The sequence below is a fragment of the Oxyura jamaicensis genome, chromosome 12 (assembly GCF_011077185.1).
Source record: "Oxyura jamaicensis isolate SHBP4307 breed ruddy duck chromosome 12, BPBGC_Ojam_1.0, whole genome shotgun sequence".
Lineage (NCBI taxonomy): Eukaryota > Metazoa > Chordata > Aves > Anseriformes > Anatidae > Oxyura > Oxyura jamaicensis.
The window spans coordinates 21507941-21525687 of NC_048904.1; the positions used below are offsets into that span (position 1 = coordinate 21507941).

Genomic DNA, 17747 nt, shown 5'->3' on the forward strand with positions numbered 1-17747 from the left:
ATGATAGGCATCTTTTAATAACAGATTTCTATTTTTTTTAGGATGTTAAATGCTTTATTTTTCTCTTTTTTCATGAGGTGGAAGCATCAGAATAATTCCAGTTTCATAGATGGTTTTATGCAAATAGATACTCTTAAAAAGAAGTTTTCAGTGCCTCCTTGGAATTTTAAAGTAGTGCCCTCTTAGAATTAGAGCGGATTAATGTGAACAAAAGCAGCTTCTTGACATTAAAGGCTCTCGTAGTTCCTAGTCCGATCTGGTGTAAGCAGAATATTCTGTGCCCTCTTAAGCATTAGTTTGGCTAGAAGTCTTGAATATGCAGTCTAAAGAGTTAAATTTCTATTTTTTGATGCCTGTCAAGAAGAAGTGCTAAGCTGCTGTAACTTGCACGTGACTTTGCCACTTGGGACTTTGGGCTGCACATTTATCTCCATTCGCAAAAGATATTACACCGTCTCCCAGTAGTTCTGTCTTACCGTCTTGCTTTCTTCTCCCTGGGCTGCTTCTATACTGAATTTTTCAGAATGGTATAAAGACTATAAGCATATGTGTATTGTTTCAGCAATACAGTCATTTACATGTTAGACTTGTAACAGTCTCCTTAAATTTTAGTATCATGTCTAACAGAAAAGTAGAAAAGCTGTAAAATAGCCAGAATAAAAACATATAATATTTTAAAAGGTATTTTGCGTTTCCTGTGAGACTGACATGCATACAACTACTAGTCCCTACCTTCACTGTTTGTTTTCAGTGAATAGCTATTTGAGCTGTCCCCTTGTCATATTTGTTGTAATGGCTGAGGGGCCCCGGTTGTAGTAAGAGCCCACCAGGTTAGGTGCTGCACAGACACAAAAAACGGCGTGTTGCTTTCCTACTTGCATGAAGACAGCTTGATTTATGTGTAACAACATTTTGTTGGTTTCCTGGCTTTTCAAGTAAATTCCTTTTATTCTTTTTCTTTTCAATAGGCATTTACCAGAATAAGAGACCTTAGATATTTAGAATTGATCAGCGGTATTGAGGTAAGAGAACGTTAAAAATAGTGTAAGAAAATACACTGCTGAAGTAAGTGCCTTCTATTTTGGAGAGATGTCTGTTCGGTTAGTGCTTCTGACTGTTGGATTTGTGTTCAGAGTGAGAAATCCTGATTAGCAGAGATGACTCTAATTCTAGTCATGGGACTGAAACTTAACTGGGAGAAAAATGCGGCTGTGGGACAGTGCACCGTATGAGAACTTAGAAGCATTCAGGAAAACTGGAAAAGTATTCAACTAATAATTGGTAGAATACTACTGTGCTAATGGATCTCAGTACAGAATACTTCATAAACATGAGTTAATTAAGCCTTTCCTTACCCCCTGGAGGTAGGTAATTACTATTATCTCCTCTTTGCAGAGCCAGAAACAGGCCCAGAGAAATAAAATGACAAACTCAGGGTCTCATGACAAGTCTGTGACAACTGGAAATAGAATTTAGGATTCCTTACTTCCATGCTGTGTTCTAATCACTACTTCTCATCCTTTTCACACTTCTTGATAGAATTTCACTTGACAATAACTGTCTGTCATGAGCACATTAAAAGACAGGCTCTCTTGTCCTTTTACAAAGACCACTTGATGATAATGCTTGGTTTGAAGATCTGCGTTGAGATGGCATAAAGGGGATTCCTCTATCTCATGCTAATTAGACTTATACCTTCTCTGAAAGAACACGTTCCTTGCCTTCCATTCCTTGCAAAGCTGTCCTGGTTCTGTCAAAATGTCAGCCATTTGTTGGTTCCAGTTGGCTTTTTTCTTGGTGTCTAACATGGGACAAGTTCTGTGCTAGGAGCATCCCCCCCTTTTTTTTTCTTATAGGGTAAATAAGTAGATGAGAGCATTCTCTCACCAGTAATAACCTTTCTTTTCTACCCATGCTCCTCCAGATCTGCATCTGCTGAGAATATTCTGGTACTGTCATGTTGTAGTCTGTTTAATTATTAAGATTCCCCTTGTAAATTGGCATAAACTTACTTTCAGACTTCTGGAAGATGCTTCTTCTGAAGTGAGAGTTCTGCATCGTTGCTTACTGTTGCTTGTGGTATATTGGATTCCTCTTCAGGCTTGTAAGGGTGTAATTAAGCACACATTTCATTAATATGACTGTTTTCTCTTGGTAATTACACTTTTTTCTAATTGATTACAGTAGGAAACATAACTGTCAGATCTTTCTATCTGGCAAGATTAAGTGAAATCTTTCAAAAATGGTATAACAATTCCTCTGATCATTATTTTAACAAAATTCTAAAAGGGAACTTTCAACAGCAGCCTAGTCAGTAAGTGTGACTGGAAACGGTGTGGTGAGGGCCTCCTTTGGCAGCAGTGATTCAAATGTGCATGCGTGTGGAATGCTTTTGCCTCTTTAGTGCAGTTTTCCTTGAATTTAGTTCATAGCTATCTATTTCCATGTGGGATAGACTAGTAGTAACAATTCTGTCCGAAGCCGGGCAACAATGCATTTCTGAGATGCAGGGTAAAACAAACGCCTGTACGCGTGCAGTGTATATGGCATTGCTCCACTGTCTGATCTACGTAAAGGCTGCTGTGGCACTGCATATGCTTGGCATGTGTGGTAGCTTCCTGCACAGAACGAGCACTTCCAGTTTGCAGGAGAATATGTGCACTCTGAAGTGCCTCATGAGCTCTTGTATGTGGTGGCAGAGTTAGTGGCACTATACTTGATTCAGAGGCAGGTTAACATGCTTTGTGAATCTGCTTGTCGTTAACAGTTGACATTTAATTTTACTCTTCCTAATTTTAATTAAGAGATTGAATCCTTTAATTATAAATTCACCAAAAATGCAGGAGAAGCGTCATCATTGTACCGTGTTACAGGATTTTATTAACAACTAAAATCTGAGCTTGAAAATCCAACTCTTTCAATGCCTGTTTCTCAACTGGGTCCTGATCATCTAGAATGTTCTGCATCTTGTTTCTTTTTTTCCAGGAGCGGAAGAAGCATGGAGAAAATGTCAGTGAACTGTTTCTAGCAGATGTTTATGCCTACCAGGGAAAATTCCACGAGGCAGCAAAGCTGTACAAAAAGAGTGGGCATGAGAACCTAGCTCTGGATATGTACTCTGATTTACGCATGTTTGACTATGCAAAGGTAATAGTTTGCAACTGAGTATTTAAATGCAGAAATACTAATGTACCTGTAAAAGTTTTCAAACGATGATCCTATAAAAGGACGGGGTGTAAAGCAGGTTTTGCGTTCCAACTTTCTCTTTTAGTTGGCTGAAGTCCATTTAGGCTTACAGGTGGGGAAAACGTCTGTCTTCTGTGTCTATAAGCTATGGTGGCATTTTTCTTCAGAGTCTATAACTGAGGTAGCAGACTGTGCATTGTGTAGTCTCAAGTGTATCCATGTGGCTCATGGCTTTTCAGTGAATTTTTTAATAGGCACTACCAAGGGTGACTTTGGGATTTTGGTTATAGAGTGTCATCCATAGTCATTTTCCTTTTTCAAAAACTAAAAATCTAGTTTTCATGGTGGTTTCTTTCCCACTGGTTGCTCAAGAATCCCTTTTATTTATTTATTGTCTTCTGAAGTGGAGGGGTGAGGTATGTGCACCACGTGTTTAATTCACTTCCCTATTATAACAAAAGTATTTTCTTTCATAGTTTGAACTTAAGCATTTTAGTCTGTATTAATATATTTTATAAATCGTGTAATATACGAAACTAATATATTTTTGTTCCCTAGAGAATTTGCTTCCCAAGAATCAATCTGTCTTGGCATTTTTTCTTAACTCTGTCCCCAAGTAGAAATAAATTGAATACCGTTTTAACAAGTGATGTTTTTATATGGTGATAAGAAAGCATCATTTACCTTTTGTCTTCTATGGTGTTTTCGTATGAACATCACTGAGAATGTATGCAGTGTTTAGTGTTGTTCATCACTTGTCAGAGCCTTATTCTGTCCAGTACTGGACAAAGACTTTACCATGATGTGCATATAAACTGTTTTAGCATAGATTCCATGAATTATGCTACAGAGAGCTTTTCCTTCCAAGAGCTTAATATATAAATACTTTGGGGCTTGGCTGATGTAAGTTGGACTGCCGCTATTTTTGGCTGATGAGTCTTCGTTAACTTCAGTGTTTTGGCTCTTCTTGAACATAAAGTAATTCATGGATGAAAATTTTCCCATAAGCCTTCATAAGAATCTTTAATTCTTGGCAGTAGTCACATTTATATTTAGTGGAGAGCAAAAGGTCTTTTGCCTCCTATCCTTGAGAGTAATTCCATGCAGAAGAAACTAAAGGTACTTAGTAGCATTTGAAGGAAGCCTCTTGTGCAAGGAGTGCATGATGCACGGAAGAACATGGGAAATGCCCTTGCTTGCCAGGTATTTGTTCCAAGGACAGATAGATGGATGTGGGATGGGGGAGGAGGAGGGGTTAATGTTGCCAGAATTAAGCAAAAGGATCCTTTCAGAGTCTGATTTCTTGTATTTGAGGTTAACTTTGATTAGTTCCAGCTAGAGAGTCCAGACTAAAGGCAGAGGTCAGGAAGTCCTTTGATATGTGGTCATAGGCTCATTATCACAGTACCAGATCACAAATTACTGAGACCTCACAAAATAAAACCCTCTTTATACTCGAAGAAGCAGAGCTTTTGATTTTGGACTTACTCTGATGACCTATGCTGGCAAACAGAAGTTGTATCAAAGATTGTTCAACTTGATTCTTTGTCTTCAGTTTTTCATATTCGAAGATTATCACAACATCTGTATGGTTAATCTGAATCAGGGCTGTGTTGCAGTAGTTAAATGAACTTGACATAGGATTTTGTTCTAGTGTTAAGAGCTGACATCTGGTTGTAGTTCTGTACCTGCTGATTATCTGCATCAGGGAAAGTGGTGAATTGTGATACTGAAACAGTTCTGTGTGTTTTTTGTGTTGTGGGTCTTGTTTCTTTTTTAATCTGAAACAGAATTGAATAGAAACATTGAGGATAAGCTGTCTTTCCTATCTACTTAGTTTTCCATTCCTCCTCTATTCTCATTTTTCATTTGGTAAAAGCTGTTTTAAAGGACGGACAGTAGTCTGTTCTCTTAACAGCCAAAATTGCCTTTAATTGATCTTCCAGTTTTGAAGTACAATTTTTTTCCTGCTGCATGATGTCAACAGATGTGAACCATATGGTGCCAGGGCTTTGGTATTGGCAGAAGCTGAACAAACGATTAAAAATACTTTCAAAACGGTCATCATTGCAGCATCCAGACTTGCAGTTTGCCTTACCGTGCAGAAGTTCAGCCGGTAGTTCAGAGTTGCTCTCTTGAGCAGCTGTCATTCTATCCTTATAAAAGAACTTATTTGATATACAGTAGTATAATTATCAGGGGTATTCACAGAAAATGAGATTTCAGTCTTTAGTTGATTTGTGGGGCATGCTGATGCTTACATGTGATTTAAGTGGATGTACTGTTGTTACCTAAGCACAGGGTTGAGTCATCTTTGAGAATGAAAGAGCACCTTCTTAAAAGAAACTTAAAATTGGTATTTCTCTCTCTCTCTCTCTCTTTTTTTTTTTTTTTAAGATCAGTACCATTTTGTTTTAGAAAGGTGTGTTTCTGGATGGCATGCAGAAATCTACAAAAAAAAAACAAAACCACAAAACTACAAAATAGTTTATATCTACTTAAGCAGGATCAACAGGGAGAAACCTCCCAGCTTGATTTCTTGGAAAGCTACTGATTACCTTTGAGGCATCTGTGTCATTCTTCTTGCAGTCCTCACAGAATCTCTCATTTTATTTATCTGTTTTTTAATTTACCTGTGTAGAGGGGAGACTTGCCATTGTTTCCTCTGAACATTGGTCTTTGATTAGTTGCTGAAAGCTGGATCAATTTCTGTTGCTCTGTATGTACTATTTCTTTTCTTAGGAGGCATAACAATATTCATCAAAAAAGCCCTTATGTATTGTAGAATTTGGAATGTAACAGTGTTTGTGACCAGACAGCAATGCCAACTTATTGTATTGTGCTATTTCAGGATTTTCTCAGGTCTGGAGATCCCAAGGACACAAAGATGCTAATAAAAAAGCAAGCAGATTGGGCCAAGAATATCAATGAGCCAAAAGCAGCAGTGGAGATGTACCTTTCTGCAGGCGAGCACATGAAAGCCATAGAAATCAGCGGGGACCATGGCTGGGTTGATACGTAGGTTTTAATTACATTTCAGAGTTACTGTATAGCAGAAACTTGAGTGAATTCTGCATAACTTTAAAATAAGTCAAAACCTGTTTGATACACTCAATTTGATACAAACAAAGGTGCATAAGCTGTATTTGAAGCACATCTACAATTTAATATGTTTCAAAAGTTGCATTAAATGTTAAGAGCATAGGGGCATTGTGCTATGAAAATAATTGTGTTACAATGATAAAGAATGTGAATGGGTTCATCTGTATTATGAGACTGTCTTCTAAAATATGCATGCCTTAAGCGTTTCAGAGTAATCATCACAGCAGCGATTGTATTTGGTAGCCTATTTATGTTTTAAACTGTTGCAGCTGAGAACTGGAGCACGGAATTCCTAGACATAAATTCTTGGGCAACTCTTGTCCTGGTCAAATACTTCTTGATTTGCAATAGTTCGTGCTTTGCGTCTTCTGCTGAGTTGACATAAAAACTTGGACAGGTGACTCAGCATTCCCCTGACTCAGTTTCCCTTGTGGCAAATGGAGTAATGTTTATTCATGAGCTTATTTTTTTTTAGGTCAAAGTTAAGGAATCGTGTCCCATGTGACTTAGTCATGTAGGACCTACTGCTTCCCTCTGTCTTCATGACAGAGCAAACCACTGAGGATAGTTTGTTGTGATACTTTGTTGTGATAGTTTGTTGTGAACTGCGTGCATTAGTAAGGATTGTAGGAACAGGTTTTGAGCTTGTAAAAGATAAAAAGAATCTTAAGCAGCTTTCAGTAAGCATTCAAACAGCATGTCACGTGATACTACTATTACGGTATTAAATAATAACTGATTAAAAGTGAAGTTATTACAATAGTTAAACGGCAGCTGAACCCAAAACATTTGTTATCTTTTTATCATGTCTAGGTTAATAGAAGTTGCTCGGAAACTGGATAAAGCTGAGCGTGAGCCTTTGTTAAAATGTGCCTTCTATTTTAAGAAACTTGATAACCCTGGCTATGCAGCAGAAACATACATGAAGGTTGGTGACCTGAAAGCATTGGTCCATCTCTACGTGGAGACCCTTCGCTGGGAAGAAGTAAGCATGTTTAAAATTGCTACTACTTATTATCTGTGGTTGAAAGAGGGAGACAAATGTCTGGTTCCTCCACCACTGTACTGAAGGGGGAAGCAAGGAGGGTGAAGGCTGCCATAGAATGTGATTCTGAGTACTCAGGTTTATTTTGTATGCTCATTGCTCTTTCTTTGATTTTGTTTATGGGTGGTTTTGGTGTTTTTTTTGTTGTAGTGTGTTTTTTTCTTAAGTGTCCTGGCTGAATGTTTCTTGGTCTGGTTTCTGAACACCTTTTTTGCCTGTTGCCCGTTTCCTATGCAAATCTGTAAGATGCTTCTAGTCCAGTAGAATAAATATAAATTATATCAGGGGAAGAAGTATCAGGGAAATTCTGTTTTGAGCTGCATTATTTTTATAACTTGGACACGTATGAGTGAGTGTATGATGTAGATCTGATGAATGTATGCTGTGTGAACCCCACTTTATAAACTAGATTTATGTTTATGATTAGGTAAAGTTCTGCTGACTTCTGTGGGTTTTTCCATGAAAGCATGAGTCTGCCAGTATCCATACTTCAAAGTTGGGGCTACCTTAGTTCTGTTTGCATTTCTTCAAATTAAGATTTTGATAGGTGTAACTTAAGGTAGGGTTTTCAAAGTGCCACTAGAACTGACACTTCACCTCCCCTGCAAATTATATAGGTGCTTTTGAAAATCGTAGGCTTAATCTTCTATTGACCAGTTAGTGAGTTTAGGAAACAAAGTGTTGCTTCAGTCTCTTTAGAAGATACGTTCAGTAAAAATAAATAAATAAATAAATAAATTCATGTTTCCTGCTGTGAAATGTACTAAATTTCCTAGATACACTTTCAAGTTTCCCTAATTCATAATCCAGGCTGCTGCTATGCTTAACTTTTCTTTTGTTGGTGATTGCTTTTTATTTTAAAATACATTAGTTTCATCCTGGAGAAAAGATGGATATAATCTTTATTATGTGTATGTATTTTCATTGTGAATTTACTTGGAAATAAAAGATTGATCCCATGGAGTATGCTAAACCCTTTAACTGTTTAAACCATGCATTATGCTAAAAACGAATTTATTATGTACCTCAGGCATTTGCTTTGAGTGAAAAGCATCCTGAATTCAAAGATGATGTCTATGTCCCTTATGCTCAGTGGCTAGCAGAGAACGATAGATTTGAAGAAGCCCAAAAAGGTAAGACTTGCTGACAGACCACTGGACATTCAAAATGTCCTCTGTACTTTTCCAACACAGAATAAGCAATCTTTGCCCTTGAGGGTTTTCTATCAGTGAGATTCAAAACAAACAGAAACCATGTTTTCAGACCAGTCTTAAAGAAAAGTAGCTGGAGGTCTCTATTTAATTAGAAAATGTGATGGATCCATCAGAAGTGATGGCATCCAAATATAGTTCCAGACTTTTCCATCTCATTGTATAGCTGAGATTGACACGTGGCAACAGGTATTTGGCATATAATCTGAACTGTTCTTATTAATATTTTCATCACAGTAAGATTCAAAGTGTAGCAAGTACTTTGCAGACCAGAGTGGAAAGACCTGTTTTTCCTTATGTTTAGATAATGTTGGGTTTGTACAAGTAAAATCTTCATGTTTCTTTAAGAATTTTCATAGATTTTTGTTAAGCTTATAAAATTACCTTTAAAGAGAACTGTCAACCTTCCGTCATGTGGACAGGCTTCAAAATTTTATTCATAAATTGTTCCAGGGATAAGAAGAGCTTTGAAGCAAGCTCCATGTGGAGCCAGCATGTTTTTAGTATGCTTCTTTTTCTCAGGTGCAGCTCCATGTGACTGTTGCATCTGCTATTTCCAGAGCCAGCTCGGATCTAAGAGTATAACTGCATTTGCATATAAGGGCCAAGCTAGTGAACATGCCAGACGTGAGCTGTCTGTGCAAAACTAGTTTGTATGTCTCAGCACTAAACCTTTGAGCATCTGCTTTTAGGGCAGCTTAGTAGTTTGCACATAGAGCTCTGCACATTCAGGTATATTGTTCCTAGTTGGCTCCACAGAGGACTATGCTGAAGTTTCTTGGCTGATAAAAATTCCCCCAAACTGGGTGAGCTAGAGATCATTGTGTATGTGTATATGAGAATTTGGTGATATCGGAGCTAGCTAAAGTCAGGAGGCAATTGTGCTATCTTTACTTATTTTTCTCCTATATTACCCTATATGAAGGCTGTGTTTGCCAAATGCATTTTTATCAAGTGAGAATTCAGGATCTAACTTTATACTGGCTTCCGAGGGTCAGTTAAAGAAATGTTTTTAAAAATGCTAGAATGATATAGCAAATGGTACAATCTTTTTTTAAAAAAAATAAAAATAAAAATATTCAGCATTACAAACTAGAGCACTAACTTCAATTTATTGTAGTTTTGAAGGTAGGTGTGATTTGTGGTGTTTAGAGATTGCTTGTATACAAATCTAAAGATCATTGTAGTTTTACTCTTTTCTATATTTAAAGAAAAAAACAGAACACCCTGCATTGTATAATGTCTGTCAGCTCAGGAGCCCCTGAGACAGTGCAAAAGCCCTAAAATACCTACAGATCCATCTCATGTTCCATTAGTGTTGCTGCTTTCAAGGAGAAAAATACGAGTGTATAATCCTTTTCATCCTCCCTGAGTAGATGATCTGATATTGGCTGAATAGGCTGCTCTTAATTTAAAAACATTAATTTCAGTTAATTGATATAATCACAATGTAAAATCCTCTTTGTTTTGGCTTTCTTCATAGCATTCCACAAGGCTGGCAGGCAGAGTGAAGCTGTAAGAGTGCTGGAGCAGCTAACACACAACGCTGTGGTTGAAAGCCGATTTAATGATGCAGCCTATTATTACTGGATGCTTTCCATGCAGTGTTTAGATATAGCCCAAGGTAAGTAACTGAAAGGAAGTTCGTATTTGTTACTTCCTTGTGCATGTAAACAGCTAGTGAATTGTGATAGCACTGCTGCAACTACTTCACTGTTGTTTTTTTCTTCTTTTGTGCTGTATGTAGCTCTGACTTGTGCTATTTTTGTAGTCCCCTGTTTTTCCCATGTGCTTATTTAAAACAGATGAGCAAAACAACAACATCAGCATGTGTAGGCCTCGTTCTGAAATCTGGCTAGAATCAAAATAGTGTCTCCTGGGATCCCGTATCCTCACGTACCTCCCCTCAGCGCACTTCAGCTAGAGAACTGATTGGCAGGTCAAAGTACTAGTAACTAAAAGGTGGCCTTGGAGCATAAGATCTGCCTAGTACTTGAATGTGGGTGGGGTAGATACTTTACAGACTATTTTTGACAACAAATAAAAACCTGATTATTAGCTGTCACCTCCTCTTCTTCAGTGGGAGAGGGGTGGAGCCAGTGGTTAAGAGATGTAGCTTGGTAACAAATACAAAGATTGATAATGCTGTCTTGTGCTTGGTCTGTAAGTACATTTTTTAGTTCAGCTGTTGCTTGATAGTGCTGACATTACCCCTGAGATATTGTATGGAAATGCAAATTGTTCCAAATTTTTAGTAGTGTATTTAATATCTATGAAACAAATGTTTCAAAACTCATTTTATTTGTAAACTGTGAAGTTAGGAATGAAGTTCCCAGTGATGCACAGCTCCTATTTTCCGCCTTTAACTCTGCCATAGCCTCTAGCTATGTTAAAACTATTGCTTTAACTGTTGTGTTTTACCATGCTTTTTTAAAGCAGGAACTTGCTCACAAAAACAGCAAGTCTATTTAACCTGTGTGTTCCACAAGTAGATGGGACACACCTGGACTGGTATGCACTTCTTTTGGAAATGCGGCACTAGTACCATAATACATCGTTTTCTTCCCACTGAGTCTCATAGACTCATGTTGGAGACTGGTACTAATGCCTTTACATCCCACAGAGAATGAACAACAGAAGACTGAAATGTTACAGAAGTTTCATCACTTCCAGCATTTGGCAGAAGTTTACCATGTCTATCACTATATTCAAAGATATACGGTAAGATATTTACCTTAAAAGCTGCGTTATGAGCATTTATATTGTAGGAGTCCAGAAAGGTATTTAATGACTTATCAGTGATACTGTATAGTAACTGATTTCTTTGCCTTCTGTTGTACTGCACAAGAACTTCTGTTGTCTTAGTTCCTAAAAGCTGCAGTGCAACTTTAGCAGATCTGTGTTTGTCTCAGTGTGGGCAGAGGATATGACAACGCTTGACTTTCCACCCCCAGTCCTTTTTTTGCTAGCTGTATTGACTTGGTTCCAGTGACTGGGTCTCTAGTCCTACACTGGCTATGGTAGGCTCTTCCTTTAATCATGGAAAACAGTTTTGAACAGAAGGCACCCTGGCTTAGAGATTCCCACAGTGTGGTACTTGTATCAGTAATGATATTTATAAGTAATGATATTTATAAATTACTCCAGAATGATATACAGTCTTGAAGGGGGAGCTCCTGCTGCTTACAGCAGTTACAGTAATGTTACCACCACTGTTGGTGAAAATATCTTCTGTAAAACATTTGAGAACCCTTGATCCATGCCCTTATGCAAAAGAAGACTCTCTGCAGTTGAGGTCTGTGCTGGTCAGACCACTTCAGACCTTAGGTGGTAGAGATTCCACACCATTTGTGGCTGGTATGTCCTGTTTTTAAATAACCTGTTAAAGACTGGATCTCTTTTTGTCTTTCTGTGTGTAGCAGGCATGAACATTGGTGTTAGACATGTAAAACCTACTTGGTATATTCTGTCAGCACCTCTTCTTTTTGCAACTGTATGCAAGAGACACAGTACTTGAGATGCCTAGTGTTGTGATGCTTAGTGATAGAAATTGTTGGTTTGCCAGCTCAGAAATATCTGTTTATTTTTAATACTGCAGGAGGAGCCTTTCAGTTTCCACTTGCCCGAAACACTCTTCAATATTTCCAGGTTTCTGCTTCACAGCTTAACAAAGGAGACTCCTTTGGGGATCTCAAAAGTGTATCCTTCCAATACAGCACAGAATCTAGAAGCTGAGATGCATGAAAAGAATAATTGAAGTTGATCCACAATGCAGAGATCTACTTTAGGGTATGTTCAGTTTCAGCTGTTGGTTACAGTTAATGGAAATTGACTTGTGTCCCTAAGGAAATAATCAGCACCTTCAAACCATTGTGTTTAACTGCACTACCTTCCCCCCCAGTCTTTGGGAGCTGTAAAAATCAACCAACATGTAATTCTCAGCCACCCACCCAGTCTGATGCATCGCCTTTGTCAGGGAAGCAAGTTCTAGGATGCTAGTCATCGAAACAGGATGTTGGCTCTGAATCTTGACAGTGTTGCTGCAAGGAGACTGAACTGAGACAGGAGGTGGTGGAGGGAGGGGAGATACAGGCTCTTTTGCTTCATATGAGGCTGGTATAGCTGTGTAGTGTCTATCAAGCTAACATTTGCACAGCTTTGTTAGTGCATATTGCATCTTTTGGAAATACTTCATAAAAGGCCTGTGTGAACACTGTAGAAATGCACCTGTCTGTAAAAAATAACAAAAAGGGTCAGCAGTTGCCGTAGGGAAAGCGTGATGTTCTTTGTTTTGCTTCCATCGTGGCTCTGGGTGGGATATTTGCTTTCCTTTTAGTAACTTCCTCACTTATGAGTGTATATCTTTCAAAAAGTCTTTCATAACATTCCTTGTGCCCATTATGATTGGTAGCTTTCTAAACAGCAGTTACTGTTACATGCTAATGAAAGAGGCACCCCTTGGTCACTGCTACAGCACGCGCTGAGTTCTTTCAGTGAGATCATGTACATTTAGTAGGTGGCAGTGCACTGCTGGTGTTCATAGCTATCTGTCTCTCTATATATGTAAAATTTGGATGGGAAAATCCATTCACTCCAAAATTAACTTCAAAATGGAGTCAGAACATTTAACCAAAGCGGTATTAATGTAGGGTTGCTGTGGTTTAACCCGGCCGGCAGCCACGCACCTCACAGCCGTTCGCTCACCCTCCCTCTCTGGGATGGGGGAGAGAGTCAGAAAGAAATGAACGCCTGTGGGCTGAGATAAAGACACTTTATTAGGACAGAAAAGAAAGGAAAATAATAATGCTAATAGTACTACTACTACTAACGTGTACAAACAAGCGATGCACAATGCAATTGCACACCACCCGCTGACTGATGCCCAGCCCAACCCCAAGCAGCTGGCCCCCCGCCCCATCTAGCCACCCCTATATATTGTTCAGCATGACCCCAGATGGCATGGAATACCCCTTTGGCCAGTTGGGGTCAGTTGTCCTGGGTCTGTCCCCTCCCAGCTCTTGCTGCACCCCCAGCCTGCCCACTGGCAGGACAGAGTGAGGAGCAGTAAAGTCCTTGGCTTGGTGTAAGTATTGCTCTGCAGCAATTAAAACATCAGCATGTTATCAGCACTCTTCTCATCCTAATCCAAAACATAGCACCCTACCAGCTACTAGGAGGGAAAATAACTGTCCTAACTGAAACCAGGACAAGGGGCAGTTCCTTACCTCACTAAAAATTACCCCCAGCCACTTTGATAGTCCTTTCACATTTGTTTATTTAAACTATGTATATGGTTATGTGTATTTGTGTGTATGTATATATATATATATGTATTTTGTTAAGGCCTGTTCGAACTGCTGTTGTAGAACATGCCTCATTGCACAGTTTCTATGACTGGAAAGAGCACTGTAGTATTTCCTAAATGCCATATGTATTTTTATTCCTTAATTTAATTATAGTAATACATTATTTGCCCTGGCAAAACAGAGTAAAGCTCTTGGTGCATATAAACTGGCTCGTCATGCCTATGACAAGTTACAGGGGCTGCAGATTCCAGCTAGGTTCCAGAAATCAATTGAGTTGGGCAGCCTGACAATCCGATCCAAGCCATTTCATGACAGTGAAGTAAGTTGTATTGTTTCCTTTTAATCATTAATAAGTAGTCTAATCCAAGAATCTGAGTTGCCTTATACACAAAAGTCTGAAATACATTCTGCCAGGTCTGTGGTATAATTATATTTCCACTGGAAGCAGTCCCTTTATTGTTATTCTTCAGGGCAGGCTTCCATTTGCTCCCGAGAACAAGCTAAAATCAGTTCTTTCTTGATAGGCAGCTTCTGTCCTCCCTCTCCTGTCTTGTGTCTACCTTCTTCTCTGCCTATTAATTCTTTCAAGCCTTTTTCTCTGTGATCCACATGCAATTACACCATGGTCTTTATGACTTTCTGCAGCTGGAGGTCACTTTCATTTGTCCCAACTTCTAGCACTCCTTCCCTCCTCCCCCTATCCCTTGAATGACCTTCCTTCCTTAAGTCTTATTTTATCACCTTTTCTTCTTTAACTGAAGCCTGAATTTCTGCAGTGCTCTATAAAGCCATGTCTCATGGAGTACTCACTAAAAATAAATTGTATTGTGCACTGAACAAGCACCTGGCTACCTGAAATAATAGAAACACAGTCTTAAGAACTGCCTAAAATAACTGTGCTCTTGAAAAGAAGAGAAATGAATTAATTGGAAAACTTGAATTTGACCAAACCTGCAAAGAAAAAAAGAATCTCAGTTAAAAAAAAAAAAAAGCAAATCTCAGTAAACTTCCCTTCATCTTCTTCTAGTACTGTGTATTTGATACAAAAATTTGCTTCTGTAACTGCAAAGGCAAGGTGAAAATGTCATTGTTAGAATGGTGAAGACAGCTATTTTTTAATGTGAAAACTTGCTGTTTTATTAAAAAAGAAAAGCATTTTCAGATGTTTAAGGATCTGATTTCACAGCAATATTTCTTCTGATTAGGGCTGGTGTAATATCAGTGGTGTAAACCTGAGGAACCCCTGTTTAATTGAAACCAAAGTGTACCAGATATGCTGGCCTGTTTATGATTACTGTGCTCTGTATGTGTCTTTGCAGGAGCTTGTACCCTTGTGTTATAGGTGCTCTACCAACAACCCTTTGCTAAATAACTTGGGGAATGTCTGCATTAATTGCAGACAACCTTTCGTCTTCTCCGCGTCCTCCTATGGTGCGTTGGAATATCATACTTTGTTGTACTTTTCATGTAGATAAATGTTAAACTGAAAGAATGCGCTAGTACTTAATTTGTTCCCTTTGCAATGTTACTTGGACACGCAAATCTTCCCTTTCAGTGTTGTTAGATTTGACTGTGGCTGCTTCTTGTCCCAGGCATAGCTGGATTTCACTGCAAGACAGCAGCAGCAAAGCATTGCTTTATTATGAAACACGAGTGTATAAAGTGTTTAATGAACACAGATGTCATCCTTTGAGAAGCTGAGGCATTTTTTTGTTTGGTTGCCTTTGTTTTGCTTTGTTTTTTCCTTCATGAGAACGTGTGGGGAGACGCCAGAGGATGTTCACTTCTTAAAGGGCAAAGTATTTTCTAGAAGGCCTTTTCTGAGATCTTGTAGGTCATGCTCCTTGTTTTTCACACCCCTTTAGAAGTGCTACATCTGGTTGAGTTCTATTTGGAAGACGGCATCACAGATGAAGAAGCTGTAGCTCTCATTGATCTTGAAGCTCCAAGATTGAATAAGAGAGAGAATAAATGGCAAGAGATGATGAGTGACAGTATCCTGTTGATTAAAAGCTGTTTCCAGTCCCTTTCTTAGGAATAAATAAGCAATTTAATATTTTTTGTAGGTTTAATTTTTTTGTCATACGACTGATGCAAGTACGATTATGTTATCTCCTTTTCAAGTTAGTATAACAAACAGTGATAAATTAATTAAACCTAATACGTTTATAAAGATTTTTCATCACAAAACCTTGTTTCTAATTGTCTGAAATACTTCATTTTAACAGTGGAATGCCATGCTGTGCCTATTCTGTTGTAACTGCTTTCAGTAAAGAGTGGGGAGAATCTGAAGTGTTACTTCCCGTAACAGCTTGCTTTGGAGGCTGCTTTCTTCTTAAGCAAGGGAAACCAGCATGGACTTCCTTCGGAACCATTCCTGTTGGAATCTCCTTTGTAATGTTTTGGCACCCAGAGCTCCCAGTTGCTGTGGGGGCCATATCGTACTAGGTGCAGACTAACACATAAGAAAACATAATCTCTGAATAAAACTGCTTAAAATATAATTTAAAGAGTTGACTTCACTTGCTTTTTGCAATGTCAGATGTGGACAGGCAGGAAATCAGGCAGAGCTGATGTCATATTTGGTTGTAGTCAGTTTTGCTGGTCTACAGCTGCTGCAATTATAAAGTTCCCTAGTTACTGTAGTCAGAGTAACCCCTTCTCTAGTACTTTCTGTAATAACCTAGGCACTGTAGCAGCCTGAAAATGCCTTAACCCTCTGGAGCAACAAGGATACCAGTCCTGCTAGAATGGTTTTATATTTATTCTGAGTGCTAGCTACAGTGAGAACAGCCAATTTTATAGGAACTCTGGTTCTTCCTTAAGAAATGTCTTCAGATGCACAGAGTTTGAGGCTTGATGACAGTGCAGATATTATTGAAGATGATGATCCCTTTACAGCAAAACTGAGCTTTGAGGTAAGAGCCTTACCAGTGTCTTCCCATGACTTACAGTCCATGCTGCTCTTCTAGTGTGAATGTGTTATGTAGACTACCACAAGAGAGGTATGGATCAGGGGGCTGAGAGAGATGGAACTAGAGAGGGAAAAGGATTTACCAGATAACAACTCCTCTCTTTAAAAAACAAAAAAAAAAAAACAAAACAAACAAAACCACCAAGGTATATAAAAAGATCTTAAAGTAAACATTTCTGGAATTTGATTTTATCATCATGCTGTGGGGTTGTCTTCTATGGGTATTACTATAAAACTATTACTATAAAATTCCTGTGAGGTTTTAATACGTGCCTGTGGGCCTGGGTATTATTTACAAAGTTGTGTTAACATCTATAATAGAAACTCACTGAGAAGAAGATAGAGATGTAGCTGGATGCTGTTGTCACTGGAAACATTGATAAAACTGCCAGTGAGATTGGTGGGATCAGGCTCATTGTATGTTATCTTTTCCTGCTGAATTGTACTTTGCATTTTACAAGATCGTATTAATCCTCAAAGGACTTTGCAGTTGATAACAATTTCTTTCTAAACCTGCTCACCTGCAGCAAGGAGGCTCAGAATTTGTTCCAGTGATTGTGAATCGTGCTGTTCTCCAGTCACTGAGTCGGAGGGACGTTCTGATTAAACGCTGGCCAAAGCCATTGCGATGGCAGTACTACCGTTCCCTGCTACCAGATGCCTCCATTACCATGTGTCCATCGTGTTTTCAGGTAGTGTTTTCATAAAGAGGTTTAAAAAAATACTGAGAAATTAGCTGAAACAATTCAAATCATTGATAACTTCATACTTTAAGATATATCCAGTAAATTCCTGAATGATGTACAGACAGCAATGAAAAAATAAGCAATGTGAGGCACAGAGGAACAGCTGCCTTCTGAAACCTTGAAAACCTTGAGGTAGCTGAGCTTGGGAAGAAAACTTTGAGAAGCTGTGCTGACAGC

At 38.6% G+C, this 17747-nt stretch overlaps 1 protein-coding gene across 5 annotated transcripts in view; it reads left to right on the forward strand.

The window, feature by feature from the left end:
* The window catches only part of IFT122 (intraflagellar transport 122), a 57832-nt gene that overhangs the window by 39198 nt on the left and 887 nt on the right, over positions 1-17747 (forward strand). For 3 of the 5 annotated variants that reach the window (XM_035337250.1, XM_035337251.1, XM_035337252.1), the window contains exons 17-29: positions 969-1022; positions 2986-3147; positions 6038-6204; positions 7102-7273; positions 8364-8466; positions 10028-10168; positions 11168-11265; positions 12143-12243; positions 14004-14169; positions 15170-15281; positions 15716-15844; positions 16689-16768; positions 17352-17516. In XM_035337250.1, coding sequence (XP_035193141.1) covers positions 969-1022; positions 2986-3147; positions 6038-6204; positions 7102-7273; positions 8364-8466; positions 10028-10168; positions 11168-11265; positions 12143-12243; positions 14004-14169; positions 15170-15281; positions 15716-15844; positions 16689-16768; positions 17352-17516 — 1650 coding nt within the window. Of the gene's footprint in view, positions 1-968; positions 1023-2985; positions 3148-6037; positions 6205-7101; positions 7274-8363; positions 8467-10027; positions 10169-11167; positions 11266-12142; positions 12244-14003; positions 14170-15169; positions 15282-15715; positions 15845-16688; positions 16769-17351; positions 17517-17747 lie in introns of those variants that run through there. The other 2 variants (XR_004753971.1, XR_004753972.1) reach the window with 2 other exon arrangements.